The sequence below is a fragment of the Pseudochaenichthys georgianus genome, chromosome 7 (assembly GCF_902827115.2).
Source record: "Pseudochaenichthys georgianus chromosome 7, fPseGeo1.2, whole genome shotgun sequence".
In the NCBI taxonomy this organism is placed as follows: Eukaryota; Metazoa; Chordata; class Actinopteri; order Perciformes; family Channichthyidae; genus Pseudochaenichthys; species Pseudochaenichthys georgianus.
Window position 1 is genome coordinate 14,866,341 of NC_047509.1, and position 26,734 is coordinate 14,893,074.

At 41.0% G+C, this 26,734-nt stretch overlaps 1 protein-coding gene across 1 annotated transcript in view; it reads right to left on the reverse strand.

The window, feature by feature from the left end:
- Positions 1-19,425, reverse strand: part of grm7 (glutamate metabotropic receptor 7) — an 81,494-nt gene extending 62,069 nt beyond the window's left edge. Inside the window, exon 1 of the mRNA XM_034087914.1 lies at positions 18,197-19,425. Coding sequence (XP_033943805.1) covers positions 18,197-18,700 — 504 coding nt within the window. The 5' untranslated portion in view covers positions 18,701-19,425. The remainder of the gene's footprint in view (positions 1-18,196) is intronic.
- Positions 19,426-26,734: the final 7,309 nt, after the last annotated feature.

Here is a 26,734-nt window from a genome sequence, read left to right on the forward strand (position 1 = left end):
GTGGCAAAAGCACAGTCACCTTTCCTCTACTGTCAAGACAGGGGACATTCAGAATGGCCTGAAGATATCATGCTTAACGTGACTCATAAGAAGAAAAAAACAAGGTCTGCTGAGAGTCCGAACAGCGGTCGGCTATACAGTATGTCCACAGATCATATAAGAAAAATGTTCAAATGTTCAAATGCTAAAATCAAGAATGTATGGTCCCTCAACGGTTCTGAAATTCTGTCTGCTGCATTTTTAAAGGCCCTGTCACACTGTCCCGAAATTGACACCCGATGGACACACGATAAAGGAAATGTTCAAATTCGGCTGTGATCGTAGCAACATCGGGCCATTCGTGAGGGCATCTAAGCCATCGTATGACCGCCGGTGGAGTTTCTCAGGCTCCGGCAGCAACTTCGTGAGCGGCAACTTCGTAAGGCACTCGTGAGGGCATCTTGTCAAATCGTGTCATCTTCGTGTTATCATCGGTGCATTCACATTCACTCTGATCGGGGCGAATGCCCGATGGCACCGAGGATAACAAGATGCCCTCACGATGGCCTTACGAAGGGCAAAATTGACACACAAATTCAACACGAAAATGAACCTTCGCAAGGTCCTTTGGCAATTTTTTGGCATGCCAAAGATTTTGCCTCCGCTCACGAAGTTGCTGCCGGAGCCTGAGAAACTCCGCCGGCGGTCATACGATGGCTTAAGATGCCCTCACGAATGGCCCGATGTTGATACGATCACAGCCGAATTTGAACATTTCCTTTATCGTGTGTCCATCTGGTTGTTTCATTGCACAACACAATCATGTAAATATATTATGTAAATAACCCAATTTGTGTTCTGTGAAACTAAAAAGGATATAATATATTATTTTGAAGGACAGTTGACAGGAAATTGTTGTTGTTATGGAAACAACATTACGGAGAAAACGTAATATTTTCTACATATAAAGACGGATAAAGTAAAGAACAAAGTCTGAAGATATCAGTACAGTATCATAGTACTGTAACATAATTGTTTTTGGTACTTTCATTGCAGTTGTATGTCTTAAATGTAATGTAAATGTTGCCTTCGTGTGTGGTTCGGGGCCATCTTCGTGCGAAATTCACAATTCCATATTCGTGTGTCCATCGGGTGTCAATTTCGGGACAGTGTGACAGGGCCTTAATGACTCGGATGCTTGAGGCAAGAACATGGAAAGTGAAAAGTCAAGCTCTTAATGTAGAAGCACATATATGGTAAGGGTTCACATGTTTCTAGGATTGGCAATTCAGTTTTTTGGTCACTCTACGTGCAGAGATTTAATATGACGTTTCTGTTTATTAGTCATTCAGGTGGCTTTATTGATGGAAATTGTGTCCTCTCAGTCTACTACTTTGGTCCAGACTGAAGTATTTCAAGAATTGTTAGATGGATTGACAATTTTATTCAGGTTTTCCTGTGAAATGCCTTTAAAATTCATTCTACATTCATGGTCCGCGGAGAATGAATACAAATGACTTTGGTGATCTCCTGACTTTTGCTATAGTGCCACTATGAAGTTGACATCTGTGATTTAAAGTAAAAATGTTTAACTGTTATTAGATAACTTGCCATGAAATTGGGTGCAGACATTTATGTCCCCTTCAGGCTGAATTCTAATCACTTTGCGATCCCCTCTCTTCTAACCTAGTGCCATCATTAAGCCAGAAATGGACTATAGTTTGCCCAGTACTGGTTAATGGGTCAATAATGACATTGGCATCACCCTCAACTGTTTTATGTTTTTAGTACTGATTAGGTATTAGCATATTAGCAGGGTAAATTAAGATTGCAAACTTTCAAAAATAATTACTGGGTTAGCAATATCTTTTTGAGCATGCTAACATTAGAATTTTGTTCTAAGTATTTCAGCCTCACAAAGCCGATTGAAGGACTGTAAGCCTTTACTCTTGTTAGACACTTGTGAGTTTTGTAAGGCTTAATTCTATCACCTACAGTCAACTTATAGGATTTAAGTTGCTGATTACTTTATTTAATTATTGCGGTCTGCACAGGCTGCTGTGCTTCAGACACTTTAATGCATGTCTCTTCTCAATTACAGGCATCCATTGTCTTCTATTAATTTCTACAAAATACAAATATATTGAAATGTCATGAGTTGTGTAACCCATCACAGTTCACATCAGATCTGCACTCTGTTTTTTCACAGTCATATATAAGTGATCCGGTAATGCAGTACAGACTCATTCTGCTCTTTCAGTGCATTGCACCGTAATGATAAAGTAACATTAAGCAAACACACTGGTACGGTCATTTAACCTTTCAAATATGTAATAACACTACCACTGCGACTACTGCTTCTAATCAACATCATACTGTTCTGTGAGCAATGGGGTGTGAAGAAAGGTGGCTGTTATATGGTTGAAAACGTTAGGTAAAGATTATTAAAGTCGCACTATGTTTGCTACTTTCACTGCGGCTCACTCTGAGGATAATGATCCTGAGTGCAGTCGTGATCTCTCTGCTTTGCTCTGTGCTGTATGTGTGGAGCATCACTCGGGGCATCTGACCAGGTAGTCGTGTCAGCAACACACTGGCTCTGCCACGTAGCCAACAATGGACAATGGTGCTCTCAGTGAGCACAAAAAGCTTTATTTTGTTCCATACTGAAAAACCTGCCAACTCCGAATGAACTGGACACAGTTTTTAGAGCTTTTCTTTGTCAACAGACTCATTCTCACTGAGATCATGATTCATCAGAGCAAGTGTCTTGACTAATGGACCGGGAAGATTTATGTGTAATGTGTTTTTGTGACACGCATATTTCACATAACTTCCACTCGCAGTGAAACAAAGTGTCAGAAGGCTGAACACTGACATGTATTTCAGAGCCAGAAGCAGAGATGCGCAACAGACGCCAGATCAGACAATTACCCTCAGACAAGTTAACCAGCCGAAACAGGAATAGACCCAGATGAATACAATGGAACTGTCACACACCGCTACTGAAGGCTTATCTTTATTTTCAACAAGAGCACTAACATGACTCTTCCCCAAAACAACTCATGTGGAGTTCAAGTCTGCTCAAAACACAATCTGTCAAACGAGATGAAATAAGACAAAAACAATCCCTTGCTTAGAAGATCTGAAAAACAGGCTTTTGCCTTACTGATCATTCAAAATAAGGAATAGTGTTGATCTATTTCACTTAGTCTTTTAAATGTGAGTTATATTAAGTATAACTGGTATAAACAGATTGTGGTTTTAAGAATGAAGAAGACAATTCCTCTAAATCAGTATTATAAAAGCTAAACATATGAACACTGGCAGAAAAGTGTGATGTTAACTGCATTTGGCCTGAACAGATAAAATGTTACAAATATTCATGGTAGTGTGACTGTACAGAAAAATAATCAAAGTCTTCGGGTAAACTCAATTACTCACAGCCACTTGTAATATGACCAGCTGAGTGGGTGAATTTATGTGCCTTGTGTTTATGTATTTATTAATTTTATGTTCATTAGAGCACATTGAAAATCATAACATCTGTATGGATGGTTTCTCCAAATAGAAAGATGGGACGTGTTCCCAACTGCGCACAGGAATTGGAAAATTGAAGGTAGGATTAATGCCACCCTAAAACTCACAGAATTCTAGGACATTGTAATTACACATGTTCAAAGCACAGATGTGTTTACCTACCATTAACCATAAACACAACATCTCTAACTGCAACCCTTACCCCAAAATAGCCTGAAGCAAACTAAATAGAGCAGTATTGTTAATAGCTTACCTAGCAGGGACCAGCGTTTAATCTCCAGATATTTGAGACCTTGTAATAATCAATGGGAGTATACATACACACTTGCCTTGACTCAAGATCTAAAGTTGTAAATTAGGGGCTTATTGCATGAAGCTGCCAAAGCTACGCTCTAGGCCAGGGGTGCCCAACAAGTCGATCGCGGGGAGATTCCCAGTCGATCGCGAGATGTGTCTAAAAATAGAACAACAATATTCAGTTTTATCGTTAATGTCCTATAACATAATCTTCCTGTGCCAGAATAATGCACTTGAACGCATCAAAGCTTTGTGATTGGCCGGCGTGACCCCATGTGTCGGGGCGTGGCTGGTGGGCAGTGGGCAGTGCACTAGTTCGCTAACGTTGTCCGTGTCAACCACTAGGCTTGTTTGAGACAAGCAACACCTGCGCAGACCTGCGCAGTTGCGATCAACGTCTTGCTCGTGCGTTGCATGATGGTTAGTCATTTTGTCCGACTTGCTCTGGAGGCTCCGCCCACATGAGACTTTGAAATCTCGCGGGACAAAGACGCCCGCAGCCTTGAGAGCGAGGCGAGGCGAGTTGGCGCAGTTGCTCTCCACGAGCTGCGGAAGCGAAATGCTTGATGGGAAACGGCTCGCTGGTATCTCGAGCTGAGCCTCATTGGTGGTTTTTACCACGTGCTGCTGATGAAACTCTCCAATTGGCTGGCAAAAGTTTGTTGTTGTTTTGTGTCAGTTTTACTTCGCCACATCCATTCCCATTTTTCATCATTGTTCCACAATGTTTATCATCATGAAATGAATATCTATATATTTTATACTATACTGCTTACCGTTTTCATACTTTATATATCTTAGCATATTCATACACACTGTTCATACTGCTCACAGGCTGATATCTAGTGTATTCATACCCCTCACTGTTTATTCATCATTCAATTCATTCTATATGTTATTCTGTAGATTGTGTACATTACTTTCCACTTCACTGCTTGTTGCACCTGGTTAGAAGCTAAACTGCATTTGGTTGTCGCAGTACCTGTAATATGTGCAATAACAATAAAGTTTATCTTTAAGTTAAACCAAATCATTAAAATAAAATCTGTTGTAATGTAATGATTTGGTTTAACCTTATTTATTGAATACATCATTTAAAATGGCAAGATTAAATCAAATTACATCCATGTTGTACACATCATAAAGCTTAAAGTGGCAGCTAAAGAATTAACACAGCAGCAGGTCTGTTCAATTCATGCTCATGAAGCTTCATGTGTGCGGATCTGAAGGGACTGATCATTTGTAGCCTGTCCACCTATCAGTTTTGCAAACATTAAGAGGGAGGAGCATTTCTAATTATGGAACCCAGTCACTGGTGTGGTTCCTCATCATGACTGAATTAACAAACCTATATAAAGCAATGGAGATCACCTTTGTCTACAGTGGGTAAAATGGAATTTGTGGTGCTTACACTGCGTGATGGACAGGGAGACATCACTGTAAGAGTCTCACAAGACATTTCCCAAAGACTACAAAATGGTGAGTAAACAACTAAATTGCATTCCAACAATCTGGATATGATTTTAAATTATGTAAATTATTTTTCAGATAACAGTTTAGCAGCTGCACTTATGCAGCAAGCAAGGGCTGCAACAAATGCACAAGGTAATCTATCATTTAAATCAAAAATGGTATTGTCTTTTAATGCAAATCAAACAAATGACATATTCATGTTTATTGTAAACAAATATTTAATTTTCTCTCAATCACAGTCCCTTTAGATCATGTCATTCTCCATACAATACATGTGGGATTTCTATTGCATCCACTTCATCTGCAACGAAAAACGCCAACGCAATTTCCGCCATTGCAAACCCAGCCAGTCAAGCCGACTCTGAGTCCGAGCTGTCCGACTTAAGACGAGCATTTTGACACCTCCCCCGGCTGTGATCGGCTACTCTCGTCTACTTTCGAGGCGAGCCGCAATGTGTCTCAAACAAGCCTATTGTCAACACCAGGAGTGACAGTCTGCACACACACAAGAAGCAACACATAATTTTCACTCCGAGTGGGAGGATGATTATTTTTGTATCTATTCCAATTCAAAGTTCATCTGTCTCATCTGCAATGTGAGCGAGGCTTTATCTTTATTTTATTTAAAAACCGTTATTAATCAGCTGTAAGTTTGAGTTTGTTTGAACTTATTCATTATAATTATTGTACAAAATGGTATAAGAATGCAAACTTAAATTGATTATAGTCTATTATCAATTCAGGTTAAGAAACTAGTGTTGCTTGCATCCTATTTTAAAGGCATTTCTTTTTATAATCTACTAAAATGCAACAAAAAAAGGGTTTGATTTTATTAATTGTGTCTTTTTTATTGCACTGTTGCAGCAGATTCCGGTGTAGCTTCAGATCTGAGTTGTCTTATTAGTAAGCCTAATTTTGTCACGATCTGTCTGTAATGTATTTTGTCTTGTCTTTTTCTGTCCTTTGTTTCATGTTTTATTTTGAAAGGTCTTCACCCCCCGTCTTGCCTGTTTCTGTCTGCGTTGTGTCTTGTTTAAATCTGTCTGTGGTTCCCTGTCGTTAGTTTCCCTGGTGTGTCTAATTTACCCGAATGTGTTCACCTGGTGTCCCCTGTGTTTTCTCCTCCCTCCTCACCTGTGTCTTGTTTGTATGATTAGTCTTGTGTGTATTTAAGTTCTGGTTTTTCTGTCTGTCTTTGTCGGTTCGTCTTGTGTCATGACTAGTTCGTCGGTGAGTGTTCTGTTTTGTCTTTGTTTATCACCTAGCCTTGAAATAAAGGAATTTTCACTTTATTCTGCATTTGGGTCCTGCCTGCTTCACACACCGTAACAAATGTATACTTTTGTAGCAACACTATTTTTATATAATGGCAAATAAAGGGTTCAGAGTATTTTCTTTTTTTCCTGTGTCATATGTGGCAGCACTGTTCAATGTTTCTTGAAAACATTACCCACTGTAGTGATGTGTGAATAAACTCCAACTCTGTATCAACAACACTGTTGTGTAACTTTAGTTAAATACTTGAATGTGTGTAGATTAGAAAGAGGTAAGATAAAGGATCTGCAGTATTTTATGAAGTATTAATCGTACAAAGGTCAGTTTTATACAAGTAGAAGTGTGTATTTACCTGGTAGTAGGCTGTCAGTAATGGCTATGCCTCTCTATTTGGACTGGTAGATCTCGGTAGACTGGCAACTTTAAAAGTAGCTCTCGGTTCAAAAAAGGTTGGGCACCCCTGCTTTAGGCTATGCTGTGTCAGAATTGGGCCGCCATAAAAATGTGACAATACACTCGGTAAATGAAAACCCATGGGAAATGCAAGAACTGGGACAAGTCTGTTTGTGTTTCTGATGCTAATAGTGAAGACGATGTTATGGAAGTTGAGTTGAAACACTCAGTAGTGTTCGCCATTAACAAACATCTAGCGAAGAGATGGAAAACCTTCTGTTCATTGAAACCCCCACTCTCTATCGCAGCATGATGGACCGTAAACACGGCCGCTGCTCAGGGAGTACTCGCCTGTTCGGTAATGAGTCAAGGCAAGATACAGTAGGCATTTAACCTGGATGTAAGTATTTGTGTAGCCTATTGCTGTTCAATATACAAAGATAATGGAAAAATGTAAATAACAGTTCCTGTGGGGAATACAAAACAAGATACAGTCTTATCACATACAATGTGTCTAGTGTTGCTGTGGTGCCATAAACTGGTGGATTCTGATGCTAAATTATAAATCAAAACCTACTCTGGGGGCATCTGTGGCGGGGTCCTGTGTTAACCACGTGCGTCAAGCATAAATCTGGGTTTCCATAAATTCTTTGGAGACCTGTTGTAAGCTTAACCACTGCATGCCTAGCCATACTATAACTCCTGCCGTAACCGGAAACCAAATGAAAGCCCTGAGATGGTTAACCTTGAGGGGCCACGTCCCCAGGATGTGAATATTTTAACATATTGTTGTCCCATTAACATGACTGATGGATGGAAATAAAAACAAAACCATCAGTCACAATATGGACCAAGCTGATGGAGGTATTTCATCAGGTTAGTACAATAGTTTTCTTAAAACGGATCATAATCCTCCATAATAAAATATCAAAAATACATTCTATAAGTGTATCTACTGGCAGAAGTGGGGTAAAGAGATGTTCTGGAAGATGCATACAGATGGTGGTGCCTCCCAAAGGTCTGAGTATATTTACAGGAAAATATTGTCCTTCGACCTCCAGATAGAGAGCTCTTGACAGCTCTATGCATACTCCATTGATAAATGACATGCTATTGATCCTCCTCTCTTCGTTGAGGGCCATATGCGAGTGCTCCAACACTGATAAGGCAGTTAAAAAACACTACATTCTGTCAGCAATAGCTCCCGTCCGCAAGTCAATTTTAGTTTAAGCAATCCTATTTGAAAGGAAAGAGCTTAATTTGCAAAATGTCAATGGTGATTGAGGTCTTCCCCCAAATCAATGTTAGTGTCAGAAGCATGGGTTCAGGCAGCGCTTGAATCTCACAGGATTTGCATCTGAAAACAGTTATCCTGTCAACGGATTTGTTATGTATGCTCTGGCTGCTGTGGTATACTTTTCAAGCTCAAAAGAGCAGAAACACATGTTCAAACAGAACCCACACGCCACTGTACAGCCAACCAGAGAAAATAAAAAAACCCACGCTTGCAAAGCATCGTCTCGAGGGGAATAGACCAAATTAAATTGAATCTAATGAAACACCAAAGTTACACTATTTCATTTCATGTAAAATCAACAGGTATTTTAGCATAACTACCCGAGGCCCATGCTGCACTCTAATAATTTAGTGTTCCTTTAAAGGTCTACACTGGGCTGGCTGATATAATGATTATATATTACTGAGTGTTGTTAGCAACCGTTATGATGCACCCTCAGGCCCTGCTGTAATATGAAGGACAAGGAATGAATCCTGGTGACAGTTTATTGTATACTGTGAGCACACTCGGCCCTGACATCCACGAGATCCAAAAGTACACACACACATGCACACACACGCAGTCCAACGCACACACCCACACACACAAGCGCACATACATTTTTCTGCTACTTGATAGTTCAACCTCTTCAAATTTCAGAGGGGGTTTTACACACAAAACATATAATCAGCTTAAAAAAGGTCATTCCTATTGTAATAAATCAAGCTATGAAGCAAAACTATATTATTTGAAATTTGCTTGACAGTCATAACAGTAAAATGCTATTTACGCAATTATGCAACATTTATAATATTTAAATAATTAATACAAATTATAATAAAACCCTTGCATGACCGGCTGGATACTAGAGGTAACACTGTGGAAGGACTATTGTGTTTTCTCTCCCTCTCTGCTGCGTGCTGCTCTTCAGTGGCATGCCATCTATATTATAGCCCTCACATGGGTGTGCAGTCTAAACAGAGCCTCGTGCCACCAGCCTCCAGAGACAGTAAGACAGCCCTGTTAGCTGTGCACCTCCTGTCCCTTTTAAGTTTGCAGCACATTGCACACATTTCTTTAGACCCTGAAGATGAGTGCATCCATGTGCAGAGCGTGGATAGGAAGCTGTTGTTTTGTTAGCCATACTAGGGGTGTAGCTTTCGGCAGTGGTACTTTGTATCCTCAGAAAGCAGAGCCCCCCTCTACTTTTTTCCATATTTCATGACGCCATCACCCTTTGTAAATTACTGCCTGCTCTTTCAAATGATTTTCCATGTCTGTGGATCTTTTAAATAGTGCCAACTGCTTTTTCTTCTCAAATAATTTCTGACCTTTACCTTTTCCTGATATCATTTCATTTTGCTTGGCCGCATGCTGTCTTTAGCTAGCGTCTCACCACAGATGACACATTGTGTGTGTCCGAGACACCTTCCTATCCTTCATTAAGACCAACGTTAAAGTCACTCTTGAGATGGAGACCTTACTTTTTATTTTTCTACTGATGAGTCATCAGCACTTTCTCTCACACATTTTGTGTCATTCATTAAAAACAGGGATGCTCTGACTGCAGGAATAACGAGGACGAGCTGCTAACAAGATGGTGATAGTGACTCAGAGTTAGACTCTTTTATCAGAGGTGTTGAGGTCGTAGAAGGGTGGCCTAATAAGCAGCCTAATATTTTGAGCACAAAAATATATATTTTAAAATAATTTTATCTGAAGCCTTTTATAAAAATATCCAGACAGTGTGTTGTTGTGATTTTAGATAAGTAAATCTGTAAATCTAACTTTGACAATATCAGAGCAGGCATATCTTTGCACACCTCTGTGATCCTTAGCGCCAAGGGGACTGTCCCATGGGACCATTGTTTGTATTGGTGGCGAGTCTGACGGTCTACACATTTGATCCAGACTAAATCATCTTGACAATTATTGGATTGGATGGATTTCCATGAATTGTGTCCAGAAATGTATTGCTAGAAATAACTTTGGAGATCACAAGACTTCTCCTCTTGTCCCATCATAAGGTCAATTCTGACAAATTACAACCAAAGACCTGAGAAACATACCCACTAGCTTTAGTTTGAATTGTACGATGTATTTAGTACCGATTAGCAAATAATACATGCTGCTAATATTTTAAACTAAGATGGTGAGAATTACCATTATACCTTCAGCATGTTCAAATTGCCATTGTGTACATGTTAGCATGCTAACGTTAGCATTTAGCCTATAGAGTGGTGCAGGAACGAGTCCTAAAACCCGGAGGTGAGTTAGCATTGTACCACTCCCGGTTCCCTCGTCTAAGAGTCAATGGGATTTCTCCATAGGATTTTGGAAAATAGCTTGAAATAAGGTCTGTGTTTGACACAAATTTAAGAGACGGATCACGTTTTGTTCTACGACATTAAATACATCAGCAGCAGTGACCCCACTGGTGATTTTTGAAGTGTCTGAAAAACGATGGTTGTTAACAAGTGGCTGAATAGGACTTCAGAAGTTGTCGAGGACATTGTACGTAATTACGCCGAACACGTAAACACTCCCGCTAAGTTTGTTTGCCCCTGTTCTGCCTGAAAACAAGTACCTGCTTATTGCAAACTGTTAAAACAAACGCTTCAACTTGTACAATTTTGAATCTGTGTTTTTGAATATCGATCTTAAGTTGTGGTGACGTTGAAGTCGTGCGACCCTGCTGTACTCAGCTGTAGTTCGTTTATAGCATAACGTTAGTATTTTGCTTCTGGCCATTAGATTTATGATTCGAAAATGTTAAAAGTAGGGTAGACATGTGGAGATTATCCGGCTGAACAAAATGTGCATTTATCAAACAGGTTCGTTTTCCACAGACCTTATTTTTTACAATATTCCAAAATCCTATGTATGGAGAAATCCCATTGCTTTTTGAGGGAAACCATGCGCAGCTTACTTCCGGGTCGGCTTACAAAAATACGTCATCCCTGCACCACTCATTTAACACTGCATTAGATAAGCCTCACAGAGCCATTCTTAGTCCTCTGGTTGCTATCCTTTTTTCCTTAAAATGCATCTTTTATGTGTTGCAAGGGGATTCTCCCTGACAAGCAGATCCGCAGGATTAGTCTTAAGTGCAATATACTTTGAAAGGTGCAATGTGGTTTCAGAGCAGGGGTGGGGAAAGTGTTGAGAAAGCGATAAAGCAGAGAACAAAGCATAGGGTCTGAGAGGAACTGCAACAATATACCTCTGTTTGAAGCAGCAGACACTCACAGGCAGCAATAAAAGGCAGCCGTTTAACAATTTCACTTTAAACTCATTTAGCAGGATTTGAGGAACTGTGAGATGAGAGGGATGTGCCTCACAAAAACAGATCATATTTAAAAGGCACATTTCTTATTGATCTACAGACGTTTCAAACTCAAATAAGGTTTTCTACCATGGAAAAATACTTGGATGATATTCAGAAGTCTGCTATGGCTTAGTGACTTTGTAATCCAACCAGAATGTTGCCTGAAACCCACAGTGGTGCGTTGCAACAACTACAATTAACCCTGTTATAACGCCTTTCAGCCCAAATCGTTTTCTGCTGAAGCAATGTGGGCATTTTTCCTTTTAGGAGGGATGAGTGAGAGGCCATCCAGAGCCAGCAGAGAGCTCCTCATGCTTCTGCACACATCCGCGTAAGAGGATCGGACGTAATGGGGTTTCCTCTTCTGTGGCTCCTTCTGCTCGCCAGATAAACTGCAGAAAACTTCCGACAAAGTCTAAGAGTGCTATTGTTGTCACACTTTGCAGTCATTGCCGACAATACATTTTAAAGGAACGCGGGTGTGACCTCAGTCGGAGCAGAGATAAGCTTTTAAGCAGGTGCCTTCTTCTCTCGCCTTGCATGAAGTGGCAGAACATGGCGGTGATAGCCAGACTGGGAGAGTCAAGAAGAAGAAGATGGACCTTTATTTATCAAGCTGCTGCAATCCTCAAGCAGACTGCAAACCCATGAAGGATGGGACCTCATTAAAGATACAGAAGCAGTACTAGCTATAAGCACAATCATCACAAAGAAACTAAATATGTCTGAATTTAAATGACAAATGGAACAAGTGAACCAGCTGTATTTTCATTGACAAACATTTATTCATATAGCATTCCATTATGTTGCTGAATAATAAAGTACACCATCCCCCAAGGCCTTTGGGAATAGCTAAGACCTTAATATCAGGCGTGCACGGTTTCATTTATTCTCCTGGTGGCAGGCTGCTGATCTAATGACCTCATGTCAGCTGCAATGACAACTTGTTTGACACAGGGATATTTTATTCATTCTATTAATATTGCATTAATGGCTCACAGTGTCTAGTGTTTTCGCATGTGGATATACACCTGCTCCACTGAACATGAGAGCAACAGCACTACAAACAACATGTCCCGCAAAAGGTCAAAAGCATGGGAATTAAAATAAATAAATTAGTCTCACAGGCAACCCTCTTCTGTTATCAGTTTAGTTATTGCCTTTGCAGGTCTGAATTGTCCCGGAGTATAGTTTGTGCTTCGGAAAACAATTAACAGACATGGATTTGTATTTTGCAAACATCCCAACTCGATTATAAAAATAATGGATTTTTTTCTTTGCATTATTTCCAATTCCAACACCGGATCTATGTAATCGGTTAAACCTGGCACTCAGACTCGTGCTGCCAGTTTTTCCAACCAGATCACATCAGTTAAATGCATTTATCTGCATACCAGTATAACTACCATGTTCATACCAAAAAGCTGCTTCTTGTTTTTAATTGATCTCATCTTGTTCACTCCTCAATCTGTTAGATCTCCAACCTGAAAGATAGCAAGGCTCACCAGCCTGCAAGCCAATTTGAAAGTCCAGGCGGGATTGACCTCTCCTTAAGTATCTATTGATTGTTTGCTTCCTTGTTTCTATAACTGCATGCCTAAAGAACACAAACAGCAGGACAAGGTTCATGCTTTCTGGCTCTCCATTAGTGCAAGGATAGAGATAGTGGAACAAAAGAGTGGAAAGTAATCAATAAAACAGCTGCGTTTCTCAACCTGAGGAATGCTTTTGTTAGTTTGATGGCCATGCTAACACCCTCATGTAATGCTTGGTAACCCTGGCCACATTATTTCCTGTCCTACCTGCTTTTTGACACAGCATGCGAGTAAATGTTACCTTGCCAATTCTGATCTGAGCGGGCCATAAATCAGCATCTCATTAAATGGATGGAGTAAAAACCAGCAGGGCACTCGGGCCCAAGGACCAAAGAGGAGAATCACTGGACTGAAGATTATGTATTTAGTATATCCATGGGACAAATAAAAAGTAACACTTTTAAAGTTCCCAAAAAACCCCTCTACTAAAGTGTATTCTATTATCATTTATATTATATCATAATACTGTTACTAGGCAGTATCATTTGTATTCACACTGTAAGACTTTCAAGAATGATTTAACATGTTAAAAGTTTACTTAATTTATTCACCAATTTCATAGGCAATATCCTAGTTCTGTAGGTTATATATAAAAATATATAAATGGTTCTACAAAAACAGTATGAATTATCAAACATTTAAATCCTGTCAGGAATAATGTTATTTATGAAAAGAGTGTCATTAGACTGTAAATCAAGTGTGTTTATAGTTCTGGAGAGGAGACCTTCTTTGGACAGTTTTGTATGCAATGTATTGTTTTTATGCTCTTCGTGGAAAACAAAAAAACAAACAGTATGGTGCTGTGTTGTTCTCTTGTCTTCTTTTATTCTACAAGGACGTAATGTTTCAGACACAAATTGGGTCCCTCGGGGCTGTACTTCTTGATGTAATGCTGATGTGATTTTCACATAGGTACAATGTTATTCTTCCTACTAGTGTCTTCACAGCTCATCTATAAATACAGGCATCCTCCCAACCCCTTACCTGATGTCATGTCCATGTAGAATAAAAGGAACATTGGGAATAGGATAGATGCAACAGCAAGCTGCTGTTAATACGTTTTCTTGACTTCTCCATGAAACAATCGATTGAATATAGTTTGTCTTCTTTTTTAGCTTTAGGCCAAAATCAAGCTTAAATAGAAACCATTTAGAAAGTCAGACAGATAGACTCACATTGCTCATTCTGATTTAGTAATTCCCTTGTTCTTTGGTCTAAGAATGATTAACATTGTGCATATTCAGCCAGTTTTCTCCTACTAGGTGAATCCCACTGAGCCTTTCTCAACCTGTTTTTTTCATTCTTGTTCGACTTTCAGACTACCTGACTTTACTCTTAGCTACAAACAGGAGTCTCATTCTTTGCTGTACCGTAAATGAGAGTAAACTAACTAACTGCTCCCACCCAATAATAGCATCTTTACAAACACACAAACATATATATATTTTATGTACATAACATATATATTAGATAAACATATACATAAAATAGCTCTTATGGTTTTCTCACAAGAGGCTTGACCATACATTGGACAGAAATGTCAAGATAGATGAGAAGTGGAATTACTTTGTTTTCCATTTTCTCACATTCTTGTTATGAAGAAATAATGCACTGAGTGGGGTCTTTGTGTCACACTCTGAATGAATAAAAGCCAATTAGCAAGCAATGGAAACAATATAACGGCCAAAGTCACTGGTGTGGATCATGAAATATCCATGAGACGATTGTGTTTGCATTCCTTCAGAAATGGTAATTGAGCTCTTTGTATGCATATATAGATGTGTGTGTGTGTGTGTGTGTGTGTGTGTGTGTGTGTGTGTGTGTGTGTGTGTGTGTGTGTGTGTGTGTGTGTGTGTGTGTGTGTGTGTGTGTGTGTGTGTGTGTGTGCGCGTGTGCGTGTGTGTGTGTGTGTATCTAATCACATTGTGCATACGTGACATACCAACAGTGTCCCCTATGATGGGGCTGAACACAGTGCTAGAGGCGTGAGCAATTGACCTGCACTAGCTCATGCATCAATGTTCAAAGGGAAACAGTGTTTAGAAAAACAGATAATATAATTAACCTTTGACATTTTGTGTGAACCTGTCACTCAAGTCAAACACACAGCAGTCATATATGGCGTCCGTCTATACAACAGTCTCTGGAATAGATCACACTGCAAGTCTTCAATCTCCTTCAAATCAATCACGGTGGTGATTCTGTAAAAAAAAACGAGATAAAAAGCCGACCGGAGCCTGTCAGGGCTCTGAGAGCAGAGGACGTCAATGCCTCACTTAGACAGCTCGTCTGAAGGGGCTGCTTCCCCAGACACGGGGACAACACGCAGTTCACCTGCATTCAATACAAAGTTTTGCCCCGTTTAAAAAAAAAAAGAGAGATGGATAGAGAATTGCAAGCTGAACTCCCTGATGTAAATGTCATCTGGATAAAAATCAATTTCATGATTCATTCAAGGGGCCAGGCCTTACAAATAGACACATTTGCCGGGTCTTTTCAACTACAGTGTCGTCCTCCCCGAGAATGACTGGGTGCTCCATGAGCTACACAGAAGGGATTGGACGATTTTTCAAAAGGTGCACACCATCATTGCTCCTGGTAACAATTAAAAAGTTTGGCTGATTGATTTTTTTGTCCTCCTGTGGCATTGTTGCTTCTCATTTCCAACACAGCATGAAAGGCAGTGAAATAAAAACATCTTAGCAGCAAATCGGCCTCACCATGGCAACAGTATTGATCAACCCTCCTAAGTCCTCAGAAAAATCTTTCCCCCTTGTCAATTTCCCAGCAATAACAGTTCAGCAGCTACTCATGTCTTGAATAGACAACCGTGGTGTTTTGCACATGGAAATACAAATCTACAATCAACATTAAGCTGCACTGATCATTCATTTATCACAGAGGGGAGACACCAAATCACCTGATGATATTCACTGAGAACAAAGGATGAAAGAGGCTCGGAGAAAAGCTCAGTGAGAGCACATTGACCAAAAGCTTAATGTGTAAAGATTTCACTTCAAAGTCCATTAGACTGCTTAGTTGTGGCCACAATCGAATGTAACTCAAATTGGCAAGGACAAGAAACACTTTTCTTCTGAAGAAAATCGGCTTTGCTTCATTGGCTTCATTAATCATAACTGAACAGGTGTTATTATCAAGCTTTTCATTCTTTTGGCTTGAATCACTTGATGCTTGATGGATCGCAGTTATATACAATCTCTGACATTTGTAAAGACTGCAACACACTATTCAAATGCAGTAAAACTAATGAGCGTAAATGTGCTGGGAGCTCTCATTTCTGGTAAGTATTGATTATACACTACCATGTGGCCTCACATTTAATTCATCATCGTCTATTATCAGAGCTATCATCACCGCTGGCTAAGAAAAACAAGTGTGCTGAAGGGCAATTGGCTTCAGACTGGATTTATCGTGTGTGCAGATTTGACTGTGGTTATTAAATTCACCTCGATTCAACGTTTGAAGGGAAATAAGATGAAATGCAGAGTGTCTGACAGAGCTTCATGAGTTCTGCTCTTCAATCCAGATTCCTCAAGCTTGAGCTCCAGGTCAACATTGTTCATGGACTACACCCTACTCCTACGCTTTACATGTACAGACACGCTGGTATGCCTGACATGGATTTCCCACACTGCGAAAATAACAACTGTATTGAGGGTGCTTCAAAGCATCGCTAGGGTTTACCAACTTGGATAATAAAAAAGTAATTTGTTATCTGAAGCTGAAGGTTGTGATTGGGACCATCGGTCTAATTGTCCAGTCTATGGAGCCAGAAAACCCCAAGGGACGACTGCTGTGAAAGAAAAAAAAAGTGTTGCATGTGTAAGTGATTATGTGCATGCGTGTGTGAAAAGAAAAGGAAGAGGAGGGCTAAAAGCATGTTAAGCACTTTGATGGTCTTGCAGTGCAGTTAAACAGCTACTTAAAGCCAGGCCTCATGATTTGTCTAATTGAACTGAAACAAAACACAAGATGACAAAACTATGAGTTACAATCTGCAACAGCAAATCATTAGCACTAACTCTGCCACTCTGATGATCCGCACTGCTGTCCTCTCTCAAGAAAACGACATAAAAGTCTTCACATTTGCATAAGCATCCACATGGTAGTTCATGTAATTAGACATTTTGCTATGGAGATGTGTCTTAAATAATTCATCTACTGTATTGGTGCCCTGCTGTGTTTCCTTCTCCACTGCAGCACCACCAGTGGGCAAACACTGTCAGTCTACTCTCATCCAACAGGAATAGAGATGCTTTTCCCATGAACCCCAGCTAACTCATTCTGAAATTAGTAGTGCAAATTCATTTAATTAACTCGCAGCCACCGAGCTCAAATAGGACACGAAGAGTTTGAAACTCTTTTCAAAGAAGGTGCCTCCTGTAGATAAAAGCAAGCCATAAATCAAGGCGTTTAGGTTCAAAACAATTCATAAAAATGCCTGCAGTCACTCTGCACAAGAGGCTCATATAATCATGTGCAATCACATGGAGCGGGCCTGTTATTCTCAGGAGGGGGTTGTTGAGTTTGGGTGTGATTGTGTCAGGCTGTCAGTGCCCACTCATCCAGACTCTAGATTGAGACTGGAACAGACGGGAGCTGTTCTTCACCACCACCGGGGACAAGCGACAGCAACTCAGCTGTCTCACCCACAGTGTGGTGGAGGAGAAAACCACCAAAATCACTTCGCCTTTCCTTTGTAACAGTATGTTAAGATAGAGAAATCTAGAGGAAATTGTTATAACATGCCCCAAATTTAAATGGGAGAAAATGAAATTGTATGTGTAAAAAGAGAAGATTTTTGTTAATACCAGTTACTTTGTGAGATAAGGTTTTATGGTGGTTACTATAGCCTACTCCCTGTTCACGTCTGCTTCCCGTAACTGAGTGGGTTGCAATGAGGCAATGGACACTCCTCCCTTTAAAATCGATTATTACCAGATGCTTGGACACTAGCTGCATCAGTGAAAACACTATTTTAAAAACCCACAAAACTATCGCTCACGCTCAAAGACTTGCCTGAAAGAGGCGTAGGATGTTGGCAACCATAATCGATACTGAGCTCGCCGAGGCTCCGATGACTCCCACCACTTTTTCAGGCTTGACAAACACCGGTGGCTCCCCGTTAGTGCATCTCACGTCGGAGGTGTCCTTCGTGATCAAGGCTTGAACGAAAGTTAAAGATTGCTCCAGTGCGTAGGTATCCCTCGAACACGTCTCCAGCACCCGGGCGCCTAAGGTGATGTTGGGTAGGAGTGTATCGTCCTGGTTAATTTGGTCCAAAGCGTACATCATGGCCTCAAGCCGCTGGATCCCGTTCTCCTTTTTGAGGTCCCCGCACGGCATGCCATCGGCCCCCCTGGCATGCACCGGGAAGAGTCCACCGAGGGTCAGGTGCCCCTCGGTCCGTATTGAATGGGGCGCATAAGTCTCCTGAGGCAGCGCGAAATCTACCACAGTCCTCATGAGCAAAAACGCTCTCCATATAGTGCTCAGTTTCACGCACGAACCTGGACCAGCCATGATCAACTTTTAGGAAAAATTGAGTCTACAATGCACGGAATGTAGAACCACAGGGGTAAAAGAAGTTTGTTAAAACGAATCCATTATTTTTCAGCAAGGAGGAGATTCAACAAGCTGGGCTGAAGAACCGAGACGCAGTGGATGGTTCAGACAAACTGCGCCCATCGCGTCGCTGCCAGGAGTGAGCGGTGCAGCTTGTTGAACAGTGAAGCTCCTGACGGTAATACAGTTCCTTCGGAAAGAGACGCTACATCCATTAGTCAGAAAACATCAGCAATAGAAGATAACCACCCGCTTCTGATGAACTGGCTTAATTTAGTCTATTTATGCTGATTTCCAAGCGCGTAACGCAATAAAGCTGCTGCAATCGTCACTACCTGAAGCAGTGATTGCACAACATTAGAAATATAGTGATTTTTTAAGGAATTATCTTTCAGGATCAATACTTAGATGTTAGGACCGGCAGAAGTAGGTGACATTCTTCGTGCTCAGACCAACTCCACGGGAGCGCAGAGACGCATCGCTCGGCTGTGGTGTCTGTCTCCCCCGGGGTTGCATATCATCTCCACAGTCTCCAAATAACAAGAAAGAAAAAGAAGCGAGCTGAAACGAGCGGCCGACTAGGAGAAAAATCCAGCTAATTAAAACACTGACTCTCGGTCCCTGCAACCGCTTGTGTTTATACAAAAGGAATGAGTCACAGCGAAGGAATCACTGTGCGCCGAGTTTTCAGCCCCCATTCCCTGCGAGACGTCATTCAGCTGGCTAGAAAAAAGAGAAAAAAGAGTAGCATCACTTCGTGGCAAGGTTTTCAGGAAGTTGTCTTCAGTCCGCTCAACGAGAAGGTAAACAAGGCGAACAAATGCACTTATAGACTTGAAGACAATTGTTCCTCTGAGTGCATCTCAGTGTGCATTAATCTCTTTCCCCCTCCCTCAGTTATTCCCCCTCAAACACACACAGAAAAACACATGCAGAAGTCAGAGAATGTTTTTTTCCTCTTTGCTTTTGATGTTAGCTGTGGCAGTGATGAAACAGAGATGTGTGGCATTAAGAAACAAATCAGAGCTGCAGGTATTGAGGGCTTCACCCACCAACTAAGAAGTGCCTTCATGAAATAGTTGTGGATGCATTACTGATGCACCTTTAAAACGGAGGAGGGAGGGAGGGAGTGGGAGAACAGACACGTTTGGAGGGGTCCAGGCTGGTCTCCCAGGCAACCCTTCTTCAGAAGACACTCCTGATTCATCCTGCGCACACACACAGACACACACGCCCACACACATACACGACGTACACACTTGGTGAGCCTCGTGCTGGCATGCACGCTGGCTGGCAAACAGACTGGTGAGAATTACCACACCTTTAGGAGCAAGGAACCCTCACATCTTCCCAACAAAACACTATCATCACCAAACTATTTAATTGCACAGATGGCGCTTTTACAAACAAGCAGATTGTGATCATTTGCATGCAGTGGGCATGCATTAGCCAGGGACCCGCTCAGCAATTTGTGGCATTAAATAAAAAAGCTAGTTTCTAGGTGTAATTCAAATCCCTTCTTTAAAAATACAACAGTGTAAGACTGACTGCTGTATTTATTCAGTGGGTTATAGTTTTAGAAAAGGTGCAGATTGAGCACTCTGTAGATACATAATTAATGTACTGACCACCAGTACACCACTGCCACAAATCCATCAATACTATCTACATGGATGCTGTTGTCAAGATATCACAGCAGCGCTCTGGGAAACTGTCAAACAGGACGCAGTAAAAGGATTATAGGATGAGTCAGTTAAGTTTCTTGATCATTGACTAATAAACAGCCTCTGAGAGTTGCTTTATTGCGAAAATGATTACGAGGCATCGAATCACATTTTATGAACATGTTCGTTCCATTCGTTTGTGTTCAATGAAAAGATTAGAAAAGGCGATATAGCTCTAATTGAAACATGTCCTATTGACATTACAGGCTTGGATGGACACATTTGTAATTAATTGAATTGAATAAAGATTAATTCCAGCCTTATCCTACCCATGGAGTGTATTTATCTCCATTAGCCGCACTGATTTTGCATGAATATTTTCGTACAGGCAAATCGGCATTTCACACTCCAAGCATGTCAGTATGGTTGTGGGGTGCAAAAACAGCTTGTCAAGGCCAAAATTCATGAGCTGCACCAAAAATACATTTTAGGACACAGTGTGAGAACTGCTGGGAAGAGATTGCTGAGGAGAGAAATGAGGAATGTGAGACATGAGGGAGGCAGATGGCCTCCTACACTGTGAGCGCACTCAGAAAGGAAGGCATGCTTTTGAAAAAATGCTGCAAAATTCCTACAAATGACGCCCTGAGAGACTGGTGTCGCTACGCACGACACTAATTCCACCGCTCGGACTCTGCGGTGAGAGCCTGACACCCACTTACACTGTCAACGGAAAGGTTACTTTTGAAAAATGGGGCCCTCACCGTGATTTAATTTACTGACTAACCCCAAGAAGAGGGGTCTTTTCCCCAGGCAGGCAGTGTGATTTAGACTGAGATGATCACACTTTGGTTTGGATCTTCTCTCTTTCTCCTCACGGACACAAACACACTCAGATTATATCCATTTTGATTTCGTCCTGGGATAAGAAAGCTACAAGGGGGGAGAATTGCGAATGTGTTCAATATAAAGCTGACCAAACAAACAAACACTGCAATGGTTTCCATATGCCGGGGGTGCACTACATTTCAATGTTTCCCACCAGAGGTATTACAAGCTCCTATGAGAGACCAGAGCTTTTGTTTCAAGCATTCAATAACACGTCTGCTCGATGCTGTCTTCTTCAAGTCAATTACAGGGCTGGCATTGTGTGCTCCTTTAAAGAAAAGAACAATAAAAAGTCAACCTTCAGGACAAGAGGCAATAAGGTTTCCTTTTGGGCTGACACTGGGCACAATGGGGTCTGTCTGTCAAATTAATTAACCTGGAAACCTGTTTAATTCCCAGACTCAAATGAAAGGGCCGTCGTATCCACAGGAAAGAAATAACTCCAGAGCAGGAGGTAATTGCATGTCGGGGGGTGATTTGTTCGAAAGCAAGCAGGCCACCAGCCCCGTTTGGAGTCATGCATATTCTGTGAGGGTTGAGGGTTAATGTTAGATCAATGTAGGGGCAATGTTAGATTAGCAACATGAAGGTCACTGAGCTGTCGTGCCCCCGTCTCATTTTGCACCATCTGCTTTGGAATAATAAAATCAGGCTATCTACAATTTTCTTCATCAGTGTTAGCAGAATAAGCTCCCGTGAATAGGGGAACAAACTGAAAGGTATTGTAATTCCACAGGCACGCTGTATGGGAAGACGAATTCTTACCTCCTCTGCTGTTTACGTCAAAGACAAAGCAGGTGCACTGCAGCTAGGACGATACACTCTCCACGCTCTCAATTATCATTGTAATCCATCTGTCATACCAGCTCCCTTCTAATTATGTTTCTGTAAAGTTTCTGCTGTGAGCCCAGTGCCCATTCACACTCGGAAATGTGAAAGATAGACAGATAATACACAAGTGGCCACCGGAATACATAACTGCAGGGGTAGCTTGGGAACAGGAGGTTTGTCTCCCTGGGCTATCTTTGAAACTCATGCGTTAAATGACAATGAGTTTGCTTAGATACACAGACATGTGGCCTTTGAAAGGAGCAAGCGAACACAAGAGAAAAGGAAAAGCCAAAGGAATATAAACTCCTCACCGCTACAGTTTTTGTTACCGCTGTTTCAACTGTGGGTTCCTGATTGGTGGCCTGCCTTGATAATAATCAGATGTATTATATATGACAGTAACAGCCCAAAAGATGCTGACCTTCCACCCACACAGTCCATGAATCTTCCAGAGACCCTATTAGTGGCTGACGGGGTCTTTGTTTTGATGGCTAACCTCATGGTCCACTGGGCTTATGTGATAAGTGGGTGCAGCTGTGTTAGTTAGCCAGGAGGACTTCAGCCACAAATTTAATTGTGATAGCAAATGCCTCTCGCCTTGTGTCTGTTAATTAGCTGACCTTATGAGCCGCTCTGGACCTGTGTGAATCATGTTATCAAACGTGCCCCTTCATGGTACATTGTGAAGGCGGGGATTTTGTCATTAGTCTTTATGAATGACTCATAACAACCCCTTTCTATGTGTCTTTGTTGGTTTTTGTGTATGCAGCAGGGGGATGTAATATACCTGCGTACAGGGAGGTATATGACAATATATTCATAATGAAAAATGTCTCCATTGCAGGTTTAGTGTTTATTTAGTAACATTGTACAATAGTGGTTACAAAGATGAAAGGGAGGAATACATTAGGATCTAAATGAGGATTAGAAAATATGTAAGAATTATAATAACAGACCATTTTTGAAGTGAATCATACCTAGTAGTTACATGTTTCTGGATGTCATTATTCATATTCTTTGATTAAGTAAAGGTAATCGTTGTCAAACCACAGCAGAAGTCAGGAACAAGATAAATACATGCAGTGGCATACACATCAGGTCCTTTTTGTGTGAAGATAGAGTGTTTTGATCTATGATTCAACAAAGGTTTGCTCTTGTTTTGAATTGATTTCTGTCTCCATGGTAAACATTGCCCAGCAATATAGTTATTATGTGAAAGTACAGACTGTAGCTTCAAATGTAAAGTGGCTCTGCACTCCCGACGTGACACAGAGGAGAGATGAGCTTGGAAAGAGGCAGGAGTGCCACATGTTTGGGCAGATTAAAACAATCTTGATGTTAGAGAGGACACCATCACTGAAACACTGCACATACGGACATCATAACCTCATCATCGCCTCACTTTGGCAGGCAAGCCTCTTAGTTAGTTATTCATTTCAATTTATGTTCTGGCAGCTGGTTACATACCATCACGGTTACTTAGAGTCTCATGTGTTTGCATTGCAAAAGCCTTGTTTCAAAGTATATTATTAAAAAATAAAATGTTGAGTGTATCATTGCAACGCAAATGAGCTCATTCTGAACTTTACACTTGGAAAGTATTAAAAGTGTGTGAGTGCATTATAGCTGTGCTGCTTGAATTAACTGCAGTGCTGTTTGTGTTGCAAATAACATATTTTCTTCATCTTATGGGCGACTGTGGCTGCGAGGGAGTGCGGTCGTCTTTCAACCAGAAGGTTGTGGGTTCGATCCCAGCCCATGCAGTCAACATGTCGATGTATCCTTGGGCAAGATACTTAACCCTGAGTTGGTGAATGTGTGTGAATGTTAGGTCCTAGAGTTAGGTACACTGCTCTGTATGAATGGGTGTGAATGGGTGAACGACATGTACTATGTAAAGCGCTTTGAGGGGTCTTAAAGACTGGATAAAGCGCTATATAAGTACAGTCCATTTACCATTTATGCAGTTCATTACCATATGGAGCTGCTAGCAAGGACTGTGGTGGAGGACAGGCCTACTTATTTCAGATAAGTGCCCCTGCAGTCTTTGCCAGAGTTTGAAAAGCATTCACAAAAGGTACTTTCACACACACATGCGCACACACACACATTTTGAAGAATTTGCTTAGCCTGACTGCTTGCCGCTGCGCAATTCATCATACACATGAAGCAATCTCTCTTACTCATTCGGTGGAAATTAACTCCGTTACAAATTACCGCACATAGCTCTCGCAAAAGGTGGAACAATGAATCATATACCTTTATGTTTAATAGCCATCTGCTTAAATTTAAGCTTATGGCTGCTGCCTCATACGCTGTACATGTATGTCACTGTACATGTATGTCACCTACTTGAGCTGGAGGCTGTACTCAATTAAAATAGGGTCAAATTAAACGTTCCCCATTTCTAACCATGTGCACGGCTGAAGAGCATGCCGTTTACAGTAATCCCCTGGGTTTATCTGTTCAGTGAGCTCAGTGCTCCCGTGGTCCCCAGAAGCCCCCAGCCTCTCAGCCACGGTCTGACACCCTTTGGGCTCCCAATGGCCCGGTGGTCCCATAGGAGCACTGTGGCTGGAACTGTGGATCACAAAAGCTGCCTTTTCCCCATGGTCGCCACTGCGTCGGCACACTGGATGCCCTTTTTCATCCCAATAGTGATGGCTAGTTTTGGAGTCAATTTTAAGTCAGGGCGTTTATCCCTAAGTGACATCTCCTGCTAAGAAATCACTGCTTCAAAATGAAAGGAAATGACAGGAGGCATTGTGTCTTTACAGAGTTTTGAGGAAGGAATGATTGTGTATTGTAGATATTATGGGATCCCGACACTGTGGAGCGAAAGTGAGTCCTGTCGGCACAGGGCACAGTACAATACAGGCTGAGCAGAATGGGACTTCTTATGGTTGCTCTGGGATTAAATAAAGCCCAGTTCATTTGCCACATATCACATTTTGTTACATGGTTTCCCACAATTCCTCATATTTCATCCGTGGAGCTGGCAATGGTCGTTTTATATCCCTCCTATTTCCTCCACCTTTCAGCTGGCTTTAAGCTCCTCCATGTCATGATGGTGATTTTCTTTTCTTTTTTACCCTTTTTGGAATGTCTCTCTTTTTGCTTTTCAAGCTGAAAATCAAATCTATAAATCAAAGGCAATGGTAGAAAAGACACGCGGACTGAAGGGCATTTCAATCCTTTCATAGATCCCAAAGCTTCAGAGAGCGAAATAAACAGGAAATTCAAATGGAGCTGGAAATGGTAGCAATCCCTCTTTTCAGGGGATTGAAACCAGGTGTATTTTTTAATGCTTCTTCCTGATTTATATTCTTCTTTGTAGGGAATGAATCCATCCTCCTCTCCTTTATTAATTTCCTTGAAAGACGAAAGGAATTATAGTATTTGAGAAATGCTAGAAATGGCTAAAAATGTACAATGATTTTTTTCGCTGAATTGTTTTTGAGGTTTTATGTATTCGAGTCATCAAAATCAGTTGTTGTGCTTAATGTGCAAAACCATGAGTTATCAATGTGCTTTTAAATTGTATCCCACATGGGCTCAGTCTTTCATACTGTATGAAATCATGTTTGACTCTGCAACCGTGCCTGCTCACCTGGCTGTGTTTTATCAAAATATTGATGCAGAACAAAGCGGTTGACTCACCTTCAGATTAGGGCTGAACGATTAATCGATTTTAAATCGAAATCACGATTTGAAATGATGCGATTATCAAATCGCAAAGCCTGCGATTTTTTTTAACTTTTTTTTTTTTTTACAATTCTTTTTTTGTTTACAATTTTTTTGTTTGTTTTTCTTGTGTGTCAGTCCTCCACACATGTACCAGCCATTGTTAATCAATCAGAAGTAGCCCATGATAGAAGGTGATAGACAGATTGATCCAATCACCTGCCAAGTGCTTCTGAAAGTGCCTGCCCTTTCCAAAGGCTTCAGATGGTTTGGTGAAACAAACCATCTGGGTCAGGTTAGTAATGCTCCATCACATGTTTCTATTACAGGGTGAATCTTAAACTGAAGCTTGACTTTAAAGCAACCCAACGGAAGTTTCATGTAAGTTTAGTTCTTTCACTCGTAGCTCGGGCTGCGGGGGTGCTAGAGACGGGAGCACGTTGATACGACCTTCCTAGCCGGAGTTATGGCCGCATTTTACAATAAACTTCCGTTGGGTCGCTTAAAAACAAATATCGCAATTCGAATCGCAATCGCAATATTTGTCAGAAAAATCGCAATTAGAAAAAAACAAATCGTGCAGCCCTACTTCAGATTTAACGTAATTTGCATAAAAGCATATGATTAGAGAAGATTTAGCCACCAATAGAAAACTATTTTGTTCACACATGACAAGCATTGACTGCATTCATGAATGAGTGACTGGGCACAATTCACTATTTAAGGCTCAAACATGTGAGTGACCAAGCAGTGCTTTAGCTAAATGCAAACATACTCACAATAAATAGGGATCACCAAAGTTATTCAAATGAATCATAATCAGAGCATGAATGTATCATATTTCAAGCCAATCGTACAAAGGTTGTTAAAACATTCACATAAAATCATGTCAGCTTCATGGTGCGACTAAGGCAAAACTCAGCGG